The sequence below is a fragment of the Homalodisca vitripennis genome, chromosome 7 (genome assembly GCF_021130785.1).
Source record: "Homalodisca vitripennis isolate AUS2020 chromosome 7, UT_GWSS_2.1, whole genome shotgun sequence".
Taxonomy (NCBI): domain Eukaryota; kingdom Metazoa; phylum Arthropoda; class Insecta; order Hemiptera; family Cicadellidae; genus Homalodisca; species Homalodisca vitripennis.
In genome coordinates, this window is record NC_060213.1 from 21,676,006 (window position 1) to 21,698,154 (window position 22,149).

Here is a 22,149-nt window from a genome sequence, read left to right on the forward strand (position 1 = left end):
ACAGAGGAACTCAAATATTTACCATAAGACAACTTTATATCAAGAATCTCCAACTTTTTATTTACAAATATTCCAATAACCTTTTTCCTCCAGCCTCACATTCACATAATACCCGCTATTCCAATAGTACTTGAATTCGATCTCTGAGAGTGAATAAATCAATATCAACTATTAAATACTGCTACATATCGCAAATTTGGTATTGAAATGTTTCCTCAAATTTAAACACTACTCATATTAATTTTCCTGCACTTCAGTATATATTTAAAAACGTATAAATAAACATAATAATTTTTAACTTAACTCTATCGGAGGCCGAGTCACTAATAGCGACCATCTATGGACGTTTTAGACTCTCCCCCCCCCTTCGACACACTCCGTTACATTGACTCCAGACTTACATTGACATGGGCTGCGTATAGATTAGGGTTGTGGCTTTCATCGATTAGATCAAGCAATAATAGTTACATATCATCCTTTTAGGAATAATTGCTGCAATTATTTTTTTTATCTTGAGCAACTCGGGTCTACCCAGAGGCCTTTATCGTTTATGTAGACCTATTTCCTAAGAGCAACCTTTCACTCAGGCAGATAAGATATTAATTTATTATAATAAACGTGTTTAGTTACTTTTATTTGTTCCTTTATATAATAAAAATTCTAATGTGTATCTTTTCTGTTTTGCATATATTGTGAATTCTTGTTGGAAATTGGAAATAAACTAATTCATTTATTGATCAACAATCTTCTTACTAATAGACAGCATGGATTTGTAAAGAGTAGGTTCACTCTTACAGCCTTGGTGGGTATGTTTGAATACATTGTGGGTGGTATAGAAACAGGCAGCTGCTATGCCCAGGATCATACAGTAGATTTACTCAATATTTACATTAAGCGAGAACTCAGGATAGAGTCGTGAAAATGTCCTAGCTATACACCACTGTGGAAAACTTACAGTTATAAGTAAGATAAGCCAATTTTTTTATAAGAAAGTATGTGAGTATTTTCCTGACTTCTTTTACAAGCTTAAATTAACTTTGAAACCACTTAGATTCTGTTAGGCCTCAATCAATTTTAGTTATCTTTTTGTACTTTATATCTCACTATGTTTTAGCAAGTCTTGGGTATGATTTCTGTGTGATTTGGTTCATTAATTCTTTACCATTTAAAGTGCAAATTTTAATGTTTATTCATTATTGTTCATGTCATGTTAAATATCATAGAGTATTGCATTACATTCTGGTACTTTTATTTGTTTAGCTATAACTTCTTACAAAATTTGTACATTTCCTGTGATATTTCATTAACACAGATTTATTTTATTTGGGGTATCCTAATTTCAAGTGGTTCATTTTGTAAAAATGTTCACCTATGTCCATTGATACAACCATTTTAGTAAACATCAAACACATTTTTTCACATTTTTTGAACATGTAAATGATACTTCAGTAAGTGTGGAATGAAATGTGATATGTTGATGATCCTACTAGCACTTTGAGCAAAGTAACTCTAGTTTCCGTTTTCTTTTTCCCATTACTAAATTCTGCTTGTTGTGAAATAGACAAAGCACACAATTAATTATGTTACAAAATTATCTTTTTAATTGGAATTTTCAATCTATAAATGTCATAACTAAGCTAAAAAATTGAGTTTACTATAAAATATAATTCGGGCATAGAAATTTCAAATCCTTTACTTGACTCTCATGATTGCCAGTGCTGACAAACTTATAATTTATCAATCGAAATATCTTAATATTTTGCCACTTGTGGAACAGTCTATTGACATCCTTTATTTACCATGTAATGAGAAGATTTAGGAGAGAAAGGAAAGGTGTTAAATCAAATTAGTTCTTTAGCAAATTGAATCATGCCAGAATGAATGGTTTGATTTCGAGGTCTAACAGTTCCCTTGAAGCAAGTGAACATAATCGTGAGCAGGTCAAGGAAATGATGCTAGAAAATTGATTTATCCATCTTAAATCATCACGCTGTAGATTTGTATGCTTTGTCACTACGATCAAACCACTTCAATAAAAATCAAATAACTCGTTTCTCTTTATCAACATAGTATCCAAATTGTAACCTTTATTTGTATAATCCTTTTATTACCTGCCTTGCTAAAGTAATGCCCTGTCTCAATCGTACAGGGATAATATGTTACACTAAAACAATACACAGTATTTTAAAACAATGTTGAGCTCTTTGTATTGTTTCGCTAAATAAATAGTAGACATGTTAGTTTTGAAGCTACCAATATGTGTAGGTAACTATTGTTATATTTTATAGGTATGAACTCTAGTATTCAGAAATAGGATTGTTGTTAATAACTAGATTTGAAATATAAACCATTCCTACCCAATAAAATTATTTTTAACCTTAAGATTACATTTTTGCATTTTTCTGTTTAAAATTTTAACTGAAAATAATAATTTACTAAATATATTGCCGTTCAGTGACTTCAGAACAAAATTTAAAATGTAGGCTAAAGTTGTTTTACTTCATTCAACACAACTAGGCCTATACAGTTTCAATACGATATTGAATCTGTCGTAAGTCAATATATACTCTAAAGAGAGGCATCGAAGTTTCGTTAAAAAACGTATATTTTTAAACGTATCTCATATTAATAAACACCAACTGTTTAAAATTTAAATAATTATTAAGTTTACATATTTAAAACTAGAACATGCTGTAATAACTTTCTGCGTAGACTATAAACAATATTATAATGGTGGAAATGATAATACAGCAATAATATAGAGTGCTGCTAAAGAGATGGAAAGAAAGAAATATACTGAATAAACAATTATGATTGGTTTATTTAATACACCAAGTCTTATGGACAAGGCAGGAGGATTATACCACACCTCGTGCCATGTAGCAGGCAAGCATTGCTAAGGTTGCATGTAAAAGTTTGTTCATAGATACGTGTGTTACTGTGTCATATGATAAAATCTCATAAAATTGTAAATAGTTTGTGACTTTCTCGTTGCCATCGTGCTTAGCCTACCCATAAGGCCAATGTAAAAATGTTCACTAATGCTCAGCCAAAACCTACAAAGTGACATACACCATCATTGAACTTATTTCATGCGAAGTATCAAGTCGGTTTACTGTCAAGTTAATTTGTGAGCGGACAGACAAAAATTAAGTAGTTTTAGCCCCTCAAGTAATAGGCTTCGCTAACGCTCAGCAAACTATACAAAACCTGCTAGATAGTCTATAAGTGAGTTCCCATATAGAAGGCTAGGACTAAACAAACTGTTACGGTCATCTTCATATAAATAAGCTCAGAGAGTGTATTAAACAAATCCTGCCTAGGCTATCTGTTTGTAGTATATATTTGTATGGATATACAATTTCACAATCCAGTTTTCTTTATGGATTTCCCCCTAATTCTACTCAAATATTCTCTTTCGAGTTGTGGAAAAGGTCATGAGTGGATACAATCAGGGATTCGCCATTTGTTTGAGCAAAATGTGTGTCATTCCTTTCAATTAGAAAACTAGTAATTACTGTATTTATTTCTTCGGTGTTTTAAGCCTCAATAGTTCATAAATATTGAGAGATCTATCATTTAGGTTTTGGACAGAAAGGCTATTTTAATATTTGTTTAACAAAAATAGGCATGACAGAAGTAAATAACTAATACAATAGAACTTCAACAACTAGTCCTGATCCAAAATTTAACAAAATCTAGGAATTCAATTGGCTTTTTGGTTTTCTTAGGGAATTTACGTGTTAATCCATGACATAGCCAAATTATTTTGAGTTACCGGTACTCGACAAGTTACAACATTTTTTTACACACCAATATACTGTAGAAAGGTTTTTGTATTAAACGTTGATAATTTTACAAAACTTGTTATGTTACGATTGGTATTATAACGTATTATACGGACAGAAGTAAGGTACTATAACATCTCAACTATAACGGTACCGGTACTCAACTGCTTGAACTTTCATGATGCTGTAAAAAAACTATCCTCCATAGTTGTTATATAATATTAAGTAATCTAACCAGGAAAACCAGCTTTCTATGTATGTACTGGTCTTCAGATGGGAAGAACAAAGTCCAAGTTAAACAACAACATATACTGGTAAACCTTTTTTCTCCTCTTCTCTGACGTCTGTGAACTTAGATAACTCTCTCCTGATTAACAATTACTTAATTTTGTATTATAAGATTTTCCTACTCTAAGCTCATTCATTTAGAAAATATCTTACGACAATAAATCCTTTTTCTTGTCAGTCCTGCATTATTAAGGACCTGACATCAATTTGTTCTTGTTTCACCCCAATTCAGGATTGGTTTTTCAGCCCATTACTCTCACTGTTATGAAGGTCGTAACTAAAATTCCATGGCAGAACCGTATATCACCCACATCAGTACAGCACATCCTGTATTGTTTATGTTCCTAATTATGTTAAGTAATGATGGACTTGCTGGCTGATGATGTCGTTTTAAAAACAAACTAATTGTTGAAAACTATTGATGGTCGCCTGTGGTAGATGGAATGATCTGTTTTCTAAAGCATTTCAAAGTAGGCTACACCAAATTGTTGCAAAATACTTTCTTTTCCTATTTGTCTGTCAATTCTGAAAATGGCCTAATAACTGATTCTTATTTTATGGATATACTTTCTTCCTGTAGAGATTGATGCCATTACTGACTATTTGATGTCATCAATTATTTATGTAAAATTCTCAACTCAACATAGAAGTTGCTTTGTTACTGAATACATTCTTTAATATAATTCTTTAATATAATTACCCTATTATGAATGTTTCATTTCACCACAAAACGTAACCCTTTTATAAAGTCACCTCTTTTAGCTTCTAAACTAGTGGACTTTTGGATAATGATAGTATAAGTTTGTAATCTTGTCATCCCTTTAAGCCATCCATCGTCAATACTTTAGACAATGAGATTGGTATGCTTTGTACTTATGTTCATGCAAAATCTTATAGACCGATATTTGTGAATTTACAAATTGTCTAACTTAAAAAATTCACTCTTGTGAAAAAACAGTTATAGATCGACCTTGATTTCCTTTGTCACGGATCTTGTCAGAACCCTTCTTCAACCCTTCATTTCATTAGCTTGTCTTACTGCTAGTCTTGATGTAGATTTTCGATAGAAAAATGTTTGCATATCTCACATCATCAGGGCCGTACTTGGCTTAGGCGGGCCCCACCATGTCCCGCCCCCGCGCCCCTCACGCCGTAGACATTATGTAAAATTGTCCAAAAAAACCTGTCTGAGTACGGGCCTGCACCTCAATATAGACAGAATTGTACTACTGTAACCATGCATCATTGACACTGTGTAAAGATTTAACTATGATTGATACTAGCCAGATTTCTGTAGAGTACAGAAAATAAACAACCGCTACAGGCTTTGGGGCCAAATCTGTCAGGTGTTTACTTGAGGATTAAAGTACACTTGAAACATTTCCAAACAATTATTTTTTTGTGTGTTTACCATTTATGTTGACAAAAATACCTTTAATTTATGCTGCTCTTTAGATTTCAATAAGACCGAAAACAGAGATTACAAAAAAGTTATTTGACATTCTTAGCTGCCCCCATTTTTTTTTTTTTTTTTTTTTTTTTTTTTTTATAGAGGTCACAGAGTTGTCATATGCAAAAGAAGTACCTCTTCATGTCTAAATAGAGTTTGGGTTTTCTCCACCAACATACCAATGAGTTTTCAGAGAGTCACGACACAGCACACTATGAACTAATCCTGCATTTGGGAACAAGTAGAAACAAAACATCACAACTCGAGTCTTTAACTTTTATATTTAACAGTACAAACATACTATTTTACACAACAAAACACTTGTTTGAATCACAACTCAAGATGCAGTATCTCAGTCTTGTAGAGGAGGAATGATGGAAAGACACGATCACTTGGAGTGTTTCTCGATCAGTTCCAAGACTTCACTGACATCCTCCCTGGAGCCGATGAAGATGGGACAGCGTTGATGGATACTCGAAGGAACGACGTCCAGGATCCTCTTGGTCCCGTTGGACGCCAGCCCCCCTGCCTGCTCCATCAGGTACGACATCGGTATCACTTCGTACATCAACCGCAACTGTGAACCACATGGTCAAACGTTTAACTGTCTCTTCAGATATTGTTGATGCACAATAATACTCCTGCGCACTTTTCTGGGTGTGAAGAGAATTGCTTTCTAGATTTAATAACGAGTATTATTTATTTTTTAATGTCAGTTTTCCAGTTCTAATCGTGTTGAAAAGTTGCTAACACAAATACAATCTTGATCTCAAGATCAAGTATCTACTCGTACTTCCACCTAGCTGTGGAGAGTCATCTTTAGATAACGAAACAAACAAAACCAAAATAGTATAATTATTAGGACTTTTAACAGTAGCCTACTTATCTAATAATGTAGTATAAATTTATTCAATGGTTTAGAAACACTGATTATTCTTGTTCCAATTTACTTTCTCTCCCCATACAGCATAGTATAGAAGAAAATACCACGATGATATAAAAATTTGAATATATGTTTTTGTTGGAAATGTCCACTTTTTAAACAACCAAATAAAATAACGTCCCTATGAAATGTCCACCCATAGACTGTGTATCTCAGTGACGTAACTAAGAGGGAGAATGAGGGGAATATAAACCCTTCCAAAAGCTCTAAAACATTAAAAAAATAGTATAATAGCATTTCAACTTATTTGAAAACAGGAGTTAAAAGTTTTAATTTCAATTAGACCTATACATTTTATTTAAATTCAGATTTATTCCATACATCCAGTGTGGTGTGGTCTTCAATCAAATTCATCCCTCTCCCCCCCCCCCCAAACAAAGCCCTAGTTACACCACTGGCTTGTGTCAATGATGATATAAGCACTAACTATACCAAACAAACATACTGATTAAGACCATGACACTCAGGTAAATCTGGTGAACATATTTTTTTCCACTTATTAAAACTTGCTACGTAATAATTTTTCTACAGAAAAATCTATGTCATAAACAAAACGCACACAATATTTTTCTACAAAAAAAATTAATAATTTTTATTAAATCTTAATTATTTACAACCAAATAGAAGTTTATCACGATGAATCGAATTCCATCTTGATACACAAGTTTTAAAAGTTGCTCATTTTGAGTAAAATGTAATTCAAATTGAAATAAATGTAATTGAACCGACTTATTTATAGATATTTTTACCAAAAACCATATTTTTAATTTAATTTTTTCAATTTTCTATAGATTTTTAATATCGTTATGTAGGCTATAGACTACTGGATGGTTAATGATGGCATGAAAAACATATTCCTATTTTTATACACACGATTTTGAATTAATTTAATATGCAATTGGACCCATTAGGACCCAAATAAAGTCCTATATTTTTCAGAAGTGCGGTAATAGCAAAAACATCTAGTGTGATACAGTATCTAATCCCAATGTCTAATCCGGTGATAACTAGGAGACTTCCTGAAGTTTATTGCTACTAGGCTACTGACTGCATGTTGAGTAAACGTTTAAATATCTTCTATATTTAATCAAGGTTGAACAAAACTGAAATGTTTATACACTGTCAGCAACATATGGAAGGGTGCTAATTTTCAAAACCAATAAACTAGTTTAGATATTATTCTTTAGCTAACAGTGATTGGGTTCAAGACTTACTAGTTACTACCTATAACTTGTTACAGAAAATTAAAGATCTGTTTTAAGTGAAAATATCCTTTTTGGAACCGCTTAATCAAAAAAGATCATTCATTTTTTCTTATTTTGGCATCCTCTGTTCAGATGAGGGGCAAGAACGTAGTCAGCGAGGGGGTCAAAGGGACCCGGACCCTTCCACCAAATTTTGAATTTTATCAATTACCTTTTTAGTAAACGATTATTATTACTTAGATAATTTAGTATTACTGACATGTAAGCCTACTGCTGGAAGATCGTTCTCAACAAAGAAACGGGTCAAGAACTTTTTAAGGAACCAAATGGGGTCTTACTCTCCGTCCACTGTGGGAAAATATCAATTGTCTGAACCCCACCCCATTTTTTCCTAGCTACATTATTGATGAGTGTGGTTTAAAATTATTTTGTTACCTTACAAAATACTACTTATTGTTACAAAACCTTTTTTAGAGTAACCTTTTTAGTACAACTGACAAGAAAACAAAATACTTGTAACTCGACGAAGAAAATAGAATACACTTTTACCTTTCGCCACTCAAAGGACTGATCATATATGTATATTGTGGTTTATTACCCGTCCTGTAGGATAGTCTGAGTAGGAAGGGTACATGAAGATTCCTCCGTACTTGAGTGTTCTGTGGATATCAGCAACCATGGATCCTACAAAACGGCACGCGTACGGTTTTCCAACCTGAAAAGTTCAACATTTCATTTTTAATTTTACAGAAACATATCAGTAAAAAAATTACTTATTGAACGGCTTAAATTTACATTTTCTTAACTAATTGTTTATTGACGTCTGACCTTACCCAGAACAAAACTGGTTGGTTTTTGAGTATTGGAAAAATATACTTGTATAATAACCCATTCATCAAGTTTTTCCTATCCCCTCAAGTATGAGGAAATTATTACCAAAGGCTTTAAGTAAATGTAAACTTTTACTCTTGTCAACTCCGCCTTGTTTTCAATATACCTTGCTTGGAACACTAATCATGTGTTCCAAACATTGAAATTACCACCCATTATCTAAAAAGTAAGAGTACACCACATCTCATATCACATAATAGACTTTACATGCAAAATTTAAAATCTACAGCTCATTTTATCCTCCAGATGTCCTCGAAGACAGTTATACAGACAGAAAAGCATACAGAAAAGAAATTGTTACCCTTTCCGGAGGACAAAAGAGAAATTGTGCAACCCACTGAATGATAGGCTTCAATGACACTCAGCTAAATTCCATGGCTGGACATGCACCACGATTGAAATCATTCTTTTCTATGTAGAAATTAAGAATCATGCAACATTTTAAGTCTTCATTCTAAATATGTTCTAAGATATTTTGTCACATTATACTCTCACATTTTCTTTTCAATTTAGTCACTTTTCACAGCAGTGCTCATGCAATAAGTTAAGGAACGTGCTGCCATCTTTCATTGATACAAAAATCAGTAACACACAATTCCTTTGATACAAACTACAAATTTGTCATGGGCGTATATAAGGGGGGGGAGGCTCAGGGAGCTTAAGCCCCTCCCCCTAAAAGTTTGAAAGACAAACAGTAAAAGTATAACCGCTAGTATATTTTACGCTATAACACATTTATGAGGTTTTAAGGCTGAAAAATGTCCTGTTGGAAGATTCCAAAGCTCCTGTTTTGGAGGGAATTTTATACTTCCTAGACCACCCTGTGTCAGACCCCTCCCTTAAATGTTTTATACACTACTGAAACTTGTGTTCAGTCTCTTACTACAAGACATTGCCTTGAAAACTGAATTAAATTACTGCACCACATACCAGTTCCAGGGTTAAAAGGTTTTTTTATGTCACTGTCCATTGTAGATCTGATGCATTGTGATATCAGTACAGGCTTACAAACTATTCTTGTGACAAACCTTGGGGTCCTTCTTCCTGTCTACATACTCCTTCAGGGCAGGCTGCCCCCACAGGTTCGTGTATCCCTCATTGATGCTGTAGATCTTACCCCGAGCTGGTACTCTGATGTTGGGGTCTGTCAAGACAAACTCTCCAATCGCCTATAGAGTCAACATACATGGAATAGTTAACAACTATTACTTCAAAGTCTTGAACTATCTCAACAATCATATCTTGATTACAGGCACTGATATTAACCAGAATTATTTATATGTTGACTTATTACATTTTCAACTGAGACTCGTAAAGTGCAAAATGCCTAGATCTCTTATGTTGATTAATTATTCTACAAGAACTAAAACAAATATGCCAGTTTAGAAAACTGCAGAAAGTTTGAGTACTAACCCTAGGACTGTTAAATAACTATCTGTTGTAACTAGATGTATCCTGAGAGTATTTACAAATCCCTTGTGTGATAAATCAGGTGTACCACAAGGTTTGAAATTAATACAATTGAGTTTCATTATTTTTCTTCAATATTGGATCAGAGCTGTTTGTTGTTTAATTCCTGTACTTGATTTATCAGCTATTCACTTATACATAAATCAATGACTATAATCAATTGCCATAAATAGGACAGGTTAGGTTATGTAACACTAGGCTACGGTAGGATATGTTGGGCTAGGTTAGGATACTCGTAGATACTTTAGGATAGGATAGGCTACGTTAGGTTAGGTAAGGCCAGGCTATGCTACGTTATGTTAGGTTTTGGTTGGCTACAATAGGTTAGGTTAGGTTAAGTTACATTATTTTAGATCAGTTTATTTTAGATTAGGTTGGTTAGGGTTGGTTAGGTTACGTAAGGTAAGGTTATGGTAAGGTCAGGTTAGGTTAGGTAGGTTAGTTTACGTTAGGTTAGATTACGTTTGGCTAGTTTATCTTACTTTAATGTATTAATTAAAGGAATCACTTAATCTCATATATGTTTTGGATATGAAACTAATTTTGTGTTTATCCATTTGTACAGCATCCACTAAACGAAATTGGATATGTATTGGAACATAGTGTGTGATCTACCATACGTTTTTACTTTTACGATAAGGATTACAATCTTGTAATAAAATAGTAATCCTACCGGTTTATGCCATTCATTGTACATGTAAACAAACAGAGATTATGTTCATTTCAGTAGCCCGTATAACTCACCGGGTCTAGAATGAAGCCATTAACTCCTTTCCCGATAGACAACACCATCATGGTGGCACTGCCATACAGAGCGTAGCCGGCCGCCACCAACTGGTTACCCGGCTGTAGAGCATCCTTCTCCGATACTGGACTGGACCCAGCTGGTCTCCTTTAAAGAAAGACCAGAAATTACTTACAAAGAAATGATTAATTAGAAATTTCCGATAGTGATTTTCTATTGCAGTTTGTTGACAATACAGCAAGGGATTGAGGGAACAACTGATTGTAAGACTATCCAGCTTAAAAATCTCTCTTACAATTCTCTCTTACTACAATAATAAAAAAAGAAATACCAAGTTAAATCTATAAAGATTCACACGACATCTAATAAGCAATGAAAATGTAATAGAATTAACCGAAAATTAATAATAAATAAATATTTACCACTATACATTGACTATCAACAAAACATGTAAAAACCAAAAATCACCTGTAAATGCTGAAGATTGATCCAATTGAGACCAAACATTCGATGTTTGAGGAGCCATCTAGAGGGTCAAAACAGACAATGTACTTGCCTTGTTTTTCTGAGTCCACCTGTGCAGACGAAACAGTGTTGAAATTAATTTCATGTAATATATTGGCTTGGAGAGAAAATTAATTTTATATATACTGTATATAGACATTTGGAAAGCACCGCAAAACGACATTGGACATATATTGGAAGATATGTACATTGTAAGTTTCTTATAATTTCAATTAAAACTATAAACTCTGTTTTACATACTTTAAACACTTTAGTAAAGTTTGTAATGTTTTGCCTTGAACTAGCCTATATTAAGCTATACTCATTTCATAAATATACGATTAATGTATTACGCATGACTTACTGCAATTGGTGATGTGATTTTGGAATTGTGCAATAAGATATAAACTTTCTCCAAGAAGGTTCATCTGGCTGGTTCATACCTACCAGTTCAACATACACAGGGTACAGCAAAAACCGGTGTGTCACTTAAATAAGGCAACTTTATGGATGTCCAGGAGGAGCCAGTGACTAACTGCAAAATACCAAGATATTGGGATGCAAGGGTGGACGATAAGTTTAGTCTAAGGAGATGACTGTTGGAGTCGTTGGGGCTCCCTAAGTGTCAATGGGTGTTGCTAGCCTATACATGAGGGCGTGCCACCTCCTGCCAGCTTTGACTACAGAGGCTGGGCCAGAGCTGGCTCTCCCTTCTGTTGAAGAGACATGACTCCCATTAAGCCCAAAACCTTTCTTCATGGATCTTGACAGAAGGCGGCCTCTATTTCCACCTTACCCATTCAGAACCACTCTGGAACCAGCGAAAAGGCCTTTCTAGGAATAAGTGAAATTTCTCAGATTCTTGTCATAAAGGAACAAAAAACAATAGAGATTGCATTTTGAGGATAGTTTGAGGCTGGGATTGAGGCTGCTATAAATACAATTTAACTCTTTCTCGATATTAATATTAACACTTACAATTATTGCAGTATCATTTTCCTCGCTGACAAGCAGACAGGTGGTGAATGAAGCTGACAACATGTTGATGAACAATTCATTAGCCAAAACATCGAGCTTTTTAACCTCCTCACCCTGGACATTAGTGGAACCTGCGATACCATATCTGAAATCATAATTAAATTTTAGAAAAGCGTTAAAAATTATTAAAATGTACTAAAGAACAAAGATTGTTTTAATGATCTATCCTAATAGGGATCACGTACATTGAACAGAGTACATTTTCCATACAACGAACTATAAATCCACCGTTTATTATCTAGTAAAACAATAATTTGTCAATCGTGAGTGAAGTAAGTATTACATCAGGACATTTCAAAACCCATGGCTGATCAAGTATACTAGCTAATAATATTAGTTTATAAGCATTTTTAACTTCTAAACCAATTTCCAAACATATATTATAAATATGACCTCGGTTTAGTTAGATAATCATTGTACCACAACTCTTTTGACTCTATTGAACTGTGTTATGTGATACTTAGCTCACTAAGCTGTCTCCTCTAAGAGGGCAATATTCAGTTTGTCAGGCATTGCATCATAACCTTCTGGATATAAAGGGTTCAGTGAATGTGACCCTTATCGTTCATCAATTAGTCATCCATCTCTCAATGGATTTAATAGATTAATATAGTTAATAGATCTCTTCATCATTAGTTAATCAGTACGATATCACGTGTAACACACAAGACGAATATGAGTAGCCTATTATCTATGCGGTTGTTTAGTCACTGATACATTGTTAACAGATGACGCAGGAGAGATGCATTGCATCATAACCTTCTGGATATAAAGGGTTCAGTGAATGTGACCCTTATCGTTCATCAATTAGTCATCCATCTCTCAATGGATTTAATAGATTAATATAGTTAATAGATCTCTTCATCATTAGTTAATCAGTACGATATCACGTGTAACACACAAGACGAATATGAGTAGCCTATTATCTATGCGGTTATTTAGTCACTGATACATTGTTAACAGATTAATATAGTTAATAGATCTCTTCAACGTTAGTTAATCAGTACGATATCACGTGTAACACACAAGACGAATATGAGTATTATCTATGCGGTTATTTAGTCACTGATACATTGTTAACAGATTAATATAGTTAATAGATCTCTTCAACGTTAGTTAATCAGTACGATATCACGTGTAACACACAAGACGAATATGAGTATTATCTATGGGGTTATTTAGTCACTGATACATTGTTAACAGATTAATATAGTTAATAGATCTCTTCAACGTTAGTTAATCAGTACGATATCACGTGTAACACACAAGACGAATATGAGTATTATCTATGCGGTTATTTAGTCACTGATACATTGTTAACAGATTAATATAGTTAATAGATCTCTTCAACGTTAGTTAATCAGTACGATATCACGTGTAACACACAAGACGAATATGAGTATTATCTATGCGGTTATTTAGTCACTGATACATTGTTAACAGATGACGCAGGAGAGATGCATTGCATCATAACCTTCTGGATATAAAGGGTTCAGTGAATGTGACCCTTATCGTTCATCAATTAGTCATCCATCTCTCAATGGATTTAATAGATTAATATAGTTAATAGATCTCTTCATCATTAGTTAATCAGTACGATATCACGTGTAACACACAAGACGAATATGAGTATTATCTATGCGGTTATTTAGTCACTGATACATTGTTAACAGATTAATATAGTTAATAGATCTCTTCAACGTTAGTTAATCAGTACGATATCACGTGTAACACACAAGACGAATATGAGTATTATCTATGCGGTTATTTAGTCACTGATACATTGTTAACAGATTAATATAGTTAATAGATCTCTTCATCACGTTAGTTAATCAGTACGATATCACGTGTAACACACAAGACGAATATGAGTATTATCTATGCGGTTATTTAGTCACTGATACATTGTTAACAGATGACGCAGGAGAGATGGCAGGAGCATGACAGATTATAAGCCGAGGTTATAACTTGACGACTTCCTCAGTTTTTCTTTCGAACTGATAAGAAGGAAACTTCTTCACTGAAAACTTTTATCAGTTGTACTTACCCTAAATTATATATACAAGCCAGGGTGGTTAGTTATGTTTGCATTCTACACCTCTACTCCTAATTTCTAAAAAAAACTGCATTAACATCTTCCGCTTTAAAATGTTTTGTTTCTTTTTACTTTTGGCCTTTCCTATTATTTTATTTTGAAATCCTCATAAGTCGCAGCAATGTAATTTTGTAAGAATGTGTACTTTATTTTGTAAAATTACACACAAAAAATGTACTTGCATAATACCACAAAACATGCATAACATTTTGTACCTTATATAATATGTCAAATGAAATATCTGAGAAATTTAATTGTTTAAATAAACAGCATAAGATAGTTCTCATCACTTCTCGGGCCAGGGTTGCTTATTCTCCTTCTCAGCAAGTTTCAAAACACAACTTTGCTTATAGCTAAAGTTTGTTTTGATACGTGTAATATTAATCTTAGTCATAGAGATTAATTTGTTATCGATAAGATTAAGTAATATGTCAATTGTTAGGTCAGCAGAAAGAGCTTCGTTGTTTAATTTAAACTTGCTTGAATGTAGGCTTCAAAATTATAAAAACGTTTCTTTAGGTAGCTTTTGTACAGGCCTATTATATTACTCTCGTAGCACTTATGGAAATTTTTAAATACCATAAGAATTTTTCAGTCATTAAGACCTGCCCAAAGAACATCTGAAACAAGTTTAAACTAGGTACAAAAAGTAATTTTATAAATATCTCGTCCACGTTCATTGGACAGGTGCGCTTATTCAACTAAAATCGGCGGCCGTTAAAACTTAAAACATCATTATTCTGTTTGTTTATAAACTTAGAAATCAATTAATTATCAATGTTTCAGCTGTATTAAAATCTACCTACTTCATCCGACGAGCAGTTTTTATCAAATCACTTAAAACAAGTTAAAAATGCAAACAGTTATGATGTAGATATTCTAAAAGTATGTTCTGGAGTTATTTGTTAACTTCCTCAAAATTGGTTTCAGGAATTTTCTATTCAATTATAAGTATTCCTGATTTTTAATAAATATATAAGTTATTTGATAATGTTAATAAAAAGTATATTGTATGTAATAGTCCGTGACATAAGCTGAATCCATTAACATTATAATAATTGCACAACAGCCATTACAATGCTTTCCAGAATAAGGTTTCGTGTTTTTTTAACGTATTTGTTTCTATAACAGTTGTAGTGTATATGTTATAGTTTTTTTTTTTATTGGTATTACAATATGTAACTGTGTTCAGCCAACATACCGAGTGCAACATTTTAAATTATACTCACCATTTGAAAAAGATTAATAGAAATGTAATTTTGAACATCTATGCACTGTAATATTTAAAACCCCAATACTTGTGTGATTTAGTGATTTTCCGTGTGAACATTAACATACCTTGACCTTGTTTTGTTACGTTTCCATAACACTTTATGTTCAGCGGCCGATAAAAAAAGAACAACAACTAATGGTAATTTTTTCTATGGTGAGTAACCCCTGAGGGATGAAGTAAAAGGTGGGAAATTCTCTTTAATCAACATGATTTATCTAATTATTTTTACACTTAAACAAATGTAAATTAATTCTCTCCCAAAACTGTCATAACATATTAAAACCAATCATTATACCGTAAAATTAAACAGATTAGCGAAATAAATATGAGGATTATATAGCATCTTAACGAAAGATTAAATAACTTTTTAAAGAAAATAATTACACATTAGATAAAAGATACGTATTTTTATCATCAACTAAAATGGTGGTTTTTGGCCCTAATTTAATTTTATTCGTCTAGTTGTAAAATCCAATACCAGCTCTTAAACACATAGGCTTTAAATTGGTGGTTGAGGGAATATTACATACATTTGAGAAAGGAAATATATATACACACACACACACACACACACATATTTTTTACAAATATTAATTCATAAATAATGGTTTTAAAATACTGTATACTCGTATTAACACATCATTGTTCAAGAAGATACAATTTAATTTAAATGTGTATATGTTGCATGTAACTTACATGGATTCAATATAATTAATTCATATTTTATTAAAATTCCTCCGTTTGTTGACAATAAATGTGTTGTACAGTATTTTTACCTTGCTGTGCAAACGTGGTCATATTCACTGTTGAAACAAAAGCTGGTATTTTGTAAGACCTATAATCCCGTTATAAACCCACATGTCCACTTGTCCAATAACTCCAAGAGTGGGGTAGGTAGAGGAGGTGGTTGTGAGGAGTGGAGGTAAATCAATACGACAAACAGCTGAGAGTATCTCTGTCAAGTTCGAGGTTACTATGTGTAAAGAAATGGCTGTAAACTAATAAAAAGATATCAGATTTGTCACTTTGGTTTTAATTATTATATTTATGAGGTCAAATAAAATCAAGTCCCATCTGATCAATGCACTGTACTGTAGGAAAAGCAAATTTATAGATCTCAATTTACGACTATAAAAATATGAACAATTGCGTAAACCAAAAGTGCAGACTACAAAATTGCTACTCACAGCTTAGCGATACCAGCCCTCCTGACAGCGGAACTGACGGCTTTAACAGCTGTTTGGATGCTGACCAGAAGTTGAGTCAAGTCACCACAGGCTTCAGGGTACTTCTGCTGTTCCGCCAGCACAAACCTCGTCAGCGTCATGCAGTTGGAGTCAAAGCCGGTGGAGTTGCTCGCTGCCATAGTGACTGGTCGTGCACAGCTGACTGAACAGTGAGCACTGTGAAGAGATAACCTCTCCACGGAGAGTGACAGTTACCGCTCAGCTTGTTTGCTCTACACATTCATGCCTCAGGCGCATGCGCGTAGCTGCTGGCGATAGAGCAGTGCACGTCCTTGACTGATGAAATAGTTTACAAGCTTTCAACAATAGTTTTCAAGTAACAAAAGTGAATTTAGTTTTGGAAATCATAATTTAACGTAAAAATAGTTGGTACTAATTTTTCACAAATATCTGTTTGTAATTTTTAATTGACTTTATTTGTGGGGGCCTGTTTGTAATATTTTGTAACTTTTAGAGCAATTATTGTTCTTTGGGTAAAATGGAGCACAAATATTTAATGCGACCACTGGTATATCGCTATTCTCTTTAATTTTAGTATGTATGACTGTCTGTGTTCTTTATGTAAAAACGTATTTTAAAACCTAATCAACCAACGTCACCAAAAATTCTTATGTTGATGGGACCTGCCAATAAAAACGTCAGGTCACATTTGCCTAATCAATTTCAAAATAGTGGTTATTCAAAATATTGAAACTCGAATATCTTCAAAAGTACAACTAATTTTGCAAGAATTGACAATAGTTTTTTGTAGAACATTTATTAACCCTTTGACTAGTTATCCCGCTGAAAATTCGAACAATTACACTGTAAGTAAGTCCATTACAGTAAGTCACTAAAACCTGTCAGCTGTGGAATGCTTTACCTGTAAATATCAGAGCCATCGATAAGCGCGCTCGATTTGAGACGGAGGTCAGAGCCTTGATGCGGGGGGCTCAGGGGGTATAGCGGTATAGCGGTTGGCGGGTTAGGGTATAGTAGGCTACTTGGAGAAATGGAATGCATGTTGAATGAATGTGAATGTGTCTTGTAATTAGTGTAAATATGTAAAAAGTTACAATAATTATTTATGCTTGTTTTTTTAGCGAAGGTTCATTTTATATCTAATTTTAAATTAAATAAATGGATTTATGTTTAGTTACAAATGAAAATAAATACGTTAAACTTGTTATGAGGTTAAGTGGTAGAGCGGACTTTATAGTCCTAAATTCGCCACTAAAAAAGATATTTTTCATTTCATTTCAAATTCGGAAGCGCACTACGCGCCAGCTGCAGTAACCCCGATAGCCATGCAACCAAGTCATAATGTTTGGGAATAGTGCTATGACGCTAAATAGTTTTCTCGATTATGTGATGTTTAATCTCTCTACTGAATACGTATGCGATCTAGCGGAATTGGTAGGAAACACTTACAAATAGTTTCCGTCATTCCCACTAGATCGCAGTTACTCTTTTCTTTAGTTTTTCAGTTCAATACTATTTACCACCATAAAACTGTATTCAGTCAGTTGCTCCAAGTAATCAGCTGATTCTATTTCTGTTTGTACACAGTTTTGTCGTTCTATCATAAATATATATTGTAACCTCAATGTTACGTAACTGGTTGAACTTAGTTGTTTTTAAGATTATTAATGACAATATTTTATTATATATTCATATTTTGTAAATAGAATAATTTTAGTACATAATTATAACAATTCCTGTATAAATATACCAAAAATTGTAACATTAAAAATGTTAAAGTGAGTGTTTTTTTTATAATACTTATCCTGTTGTAAACCCAAAAAGTTTAAAAATTAAAAATCTCAAATTTTACATGTTTGCAAATATAGTAACCTGTAGAAACAAAATTAGACATACCAGTAAATTAACATTTCATTTCCTTAGTGGTTGATAATTGCATGTGTTAAGCTTAAGGGTCTTATTACAGAGCACCTGATAGGAAGTATCCACAAATATGGCTGTCAGTTACATAAGATTAGAGTACCTAAGTATGTTTGTTAGTTCACACTGTCCACTACTAAAGGCTACAATATAGAAGGACATAGCTTCACCAACTTCATTAATTATGTATATATAATAAGGTATATATAAAGAGGGTGGTTTGTTTCAGTAGTTACAAGTTTCTAAGTAATTAAATTATTTTACTGATTCTAATTATCTTGGTCTTCATTTTCCCTACATTCTGTGTCTGTAATACATATATTTACAAAAGTCAATGTCAATCTACCTACTCTCTTTGAAATATGAGTTGGTATGTTTGGCCCTCCTAAAGTTAAATGCTGAATACCCCACTGCAACTATACTAACTCCCCCGCCACTTACAATATACTTGTACTTGTTAGGAGCTTTGGCAGTAGGGTCGTTACTGGAAAGATATTTATTGCAAAAGCACTAAACATATAGTAAGATGCAAATTACAAACTATAATGGAAAATTGGTAAAATGGAAGGGAAAGGTGGAGGGAGGACACCGAAATAACGTCTTGGACGGGTTAAGTTTCTATCTAAGGCTGCCTGTGATTCAGGCAGACCCTCTTTCTCCCAAATTCATTCCTTCCCCTCCCATTGCCTCCTGACTCAATACGTGAAAGCCTGAGAACCCTAACCGACAAAATGGTTAACTTTTTTTATATGAAAAACCCAAGATAATACTATATTATTTTCATACCTTTTTTATTTGACGAATTTATTGCAACTTCTGGTGAAAATAAGGTGAATAAAAGGATGGTGAACTGAAACTAAACTCGACATTAAAATTGAACCAACCCTTCCTGCCATAGCTGTGTTATATGTAAGAAACATCATAGTGCACCTGACAATGAGACTGCCACTTCCACTATTTATAGGTGTCTCTGTGTCAGAACGATGTACAGCAAATGTTTGTTTTGATCTTCTTCGTTGCAGACTTTCTTTGGATCTCTTCAGACGAACATGACTCCAGATTGCAGGAGTCCAGTCTGAGACAGTGTCAGATGTCAGACACTGTACTAAGAGGAAGGTGAAACTAGAGCTAAATTCAACATTAAAATTGAACCAACCCTTCCCGCCATAGCTGTGTTATATGTAAGAAACATCATAGTGCTCCTGACAGTGAGACTGCCAACTTCCACTATTTATAGGTGTCTCGGTGTCAGAACGATGTACAGCAAATGTTTGTTTTGATCTTCTTCGTTGCAGACTTTCTTTGGATCTCTTCAGACGAACATGACTCCAGATTGCAGGAGTCCAGTCTGAGACAGTGTCAGATGTCAGGACACTGTACTAAGAGGAAGGTGAACTAGAGCTAAATTCAACATTAAAATTGAACCAACCCTTCCCGCCATAGCTGTGTTATATGTAAGAAACATCATAGTGCTCCTGACAATGAGACTGCCACTTCCACTATTAAAGCGGATGAGGACCTTGAAATAATTTAGTTAATAAATCTCCCATAGTCAATAATTTCCAAATAGCCACTTTATTTAATGACTTTTTTATTAACGTAAGTAAATTAATAATACCAAACGAAAAAATTATCGATTAATTTTCTGAACAAAGATAACAAAATTTATCCAACTTTGTTTTTGTACCCCACTAACGCTGAAGAAGTGTTTCACATCATTAAAAATTTAAAAAATTTCCAAATCATGTGGATGGGATGAAGTTCCAACTCACATATTAAAAGTATCAGCCTCAATTATATCAAAGCCATTAGCTCTTTTCATTAATAATTGTTTTTCAAATGGTATTTTTCCTGAAAAACTAAAAATACTCACTAATTAAACCTATTCATAAGAAGAATGACAAAACTGACATGTCAAACTACCGTCCTATAGCCCTTCTTCCAGTGATTTCCAAAATTTTCGAAAAAAGTAATCGCAGTCAGAATTTCTTAAACATTTTACTAAATTAATATAACATTTTGTGTAAAAATCAATTTGGCTTTAAACCTAACTCATCAACAGCCCTCAGCAGTTTTTGAAACTAATTGACACAATTTTATATTCAATTGACAAAAAACATCATAACTGCATCTCTTTTCTGCGACCTTTCAAAGGCTTTTGACTGTGTTGAACACAGTATATTGTTAAAGAAATTAGAATTTTATGGCTTAAGAGGCCTCAGTTCACAGCTTATTATCTTCATATTTACTAAATAGGAAACAAAAGGTTACAATTAAAAATAGCTCTTCTACCAAGTTTTCTTTCCCACTGGCAACTCAATGATCGTGGTGGCGTTCCCCAGGGCTCGGTGCTGGGTCCATTACTATTTCTCATTTACGTGAACGATTTCCCACATAAACCTAACTACTTCATCTGTAGTTCTGTTTGCTGACGACACCACTCTTACTATAAAAACAAAATCTCTTGATGATTTAGAGAATAAAATTAATCAAAGCAACTGACGAAGCAGGACAGTGGTTCTCAGCAAATGGGCTACTGCTCAATGAAAATAAAAAGCCAATTATTAATATTCTCAACACATCAATCGGCAAGCACGTATACTAACTTTAACCTAACTAATATTAAAGTAACATCGTCATGTAAATTTCTGGGTTTAGTTGTGGATAATTCAATAATCCTGGAAAGAACATACAGTCTTTATAGAAAAGAAGTTACATTCAGCCTGTTTCGCATTGAGAACTATCTCTCATGTGGCTAGTTTAGATACTGTGAAAGCAGTTTACTATGGTTATGTTTACTCGCATCTGAGGTATGGGGTGGTATTTTGGGGAAATTCTGTGTTATCAAAACAAATTTTTCAAAACTCAGAAATATATCATTAGAATCATGTTCAAACTTAAAAAGAGACAATCCTGCAAACCACTTTTTAAAAACCATAAACATTCTCACTTTACCATCTCTATATATTCTAGAAATCCTATTACTATTTAAAACTAATAACAACTCTTTTCAAAAAAATCAACTATTACACCATCATAACATCAGAAAATCAACCCTTACAATACCCCATACACAGATTAAAACTATTCGAGCAGGGTCCTTATTATTCAGCTCTTAAAATATATAATAATATTACCTCCAAATCTAAAGAAGGAGAATTCCATAAAACGCATTTTAAACCTCCCTAAAATGCTACCTCATTAACCGGGCATACTATTCAGTTAATGAATACTTAAATGAATAAAAGTTGTTTACTAGTCCCTATTATTGAATTTTTTGACCAAGTTTATTAAACTTTGCATATATGTAACTGTTTCTTGATTAGTTTAG

The 22,149-nt window shown here is 33.4% G+C and overlaps 1 protein-coding gene across 1 annotated transcript; it reads right to left on the reverse strand.

The window, feature by feature from the left end:
* Window positions 1–5,790: 5,790 nt before the first annotated feature.
* On the reverse strand, window positions 5,791–17,134 carry LOC124366987 (fructose-1,6-bisphosphatase 1-like). Its single transcript, XM_046823633.1, has 7 exons — window positions 16,878–17,134; window positions 12,263–12,407; window positions 11,249–11,355; window positions 10,780–10,927; window positions 9,594–9,734; window positions 8,273–8,389; window positions 5,791–6,103 (listed from the first exon to the last, which is right to left on the reverse strand). Exons 1-7 carry the CDS (start codon window positions 17,054–17,056, stop codon window positions 5,915–5,917), a joined length of 1,026 nt encoding a protein of 341 aa, XP_046679589.1. The 5' UTR covers window positions 17,057–17,134; the 3' UTR covers window positions 5,791–5,914.
* Between the last annotated feature and the right edge of the window lie 5,015 nt (window positions 17,135–22,149).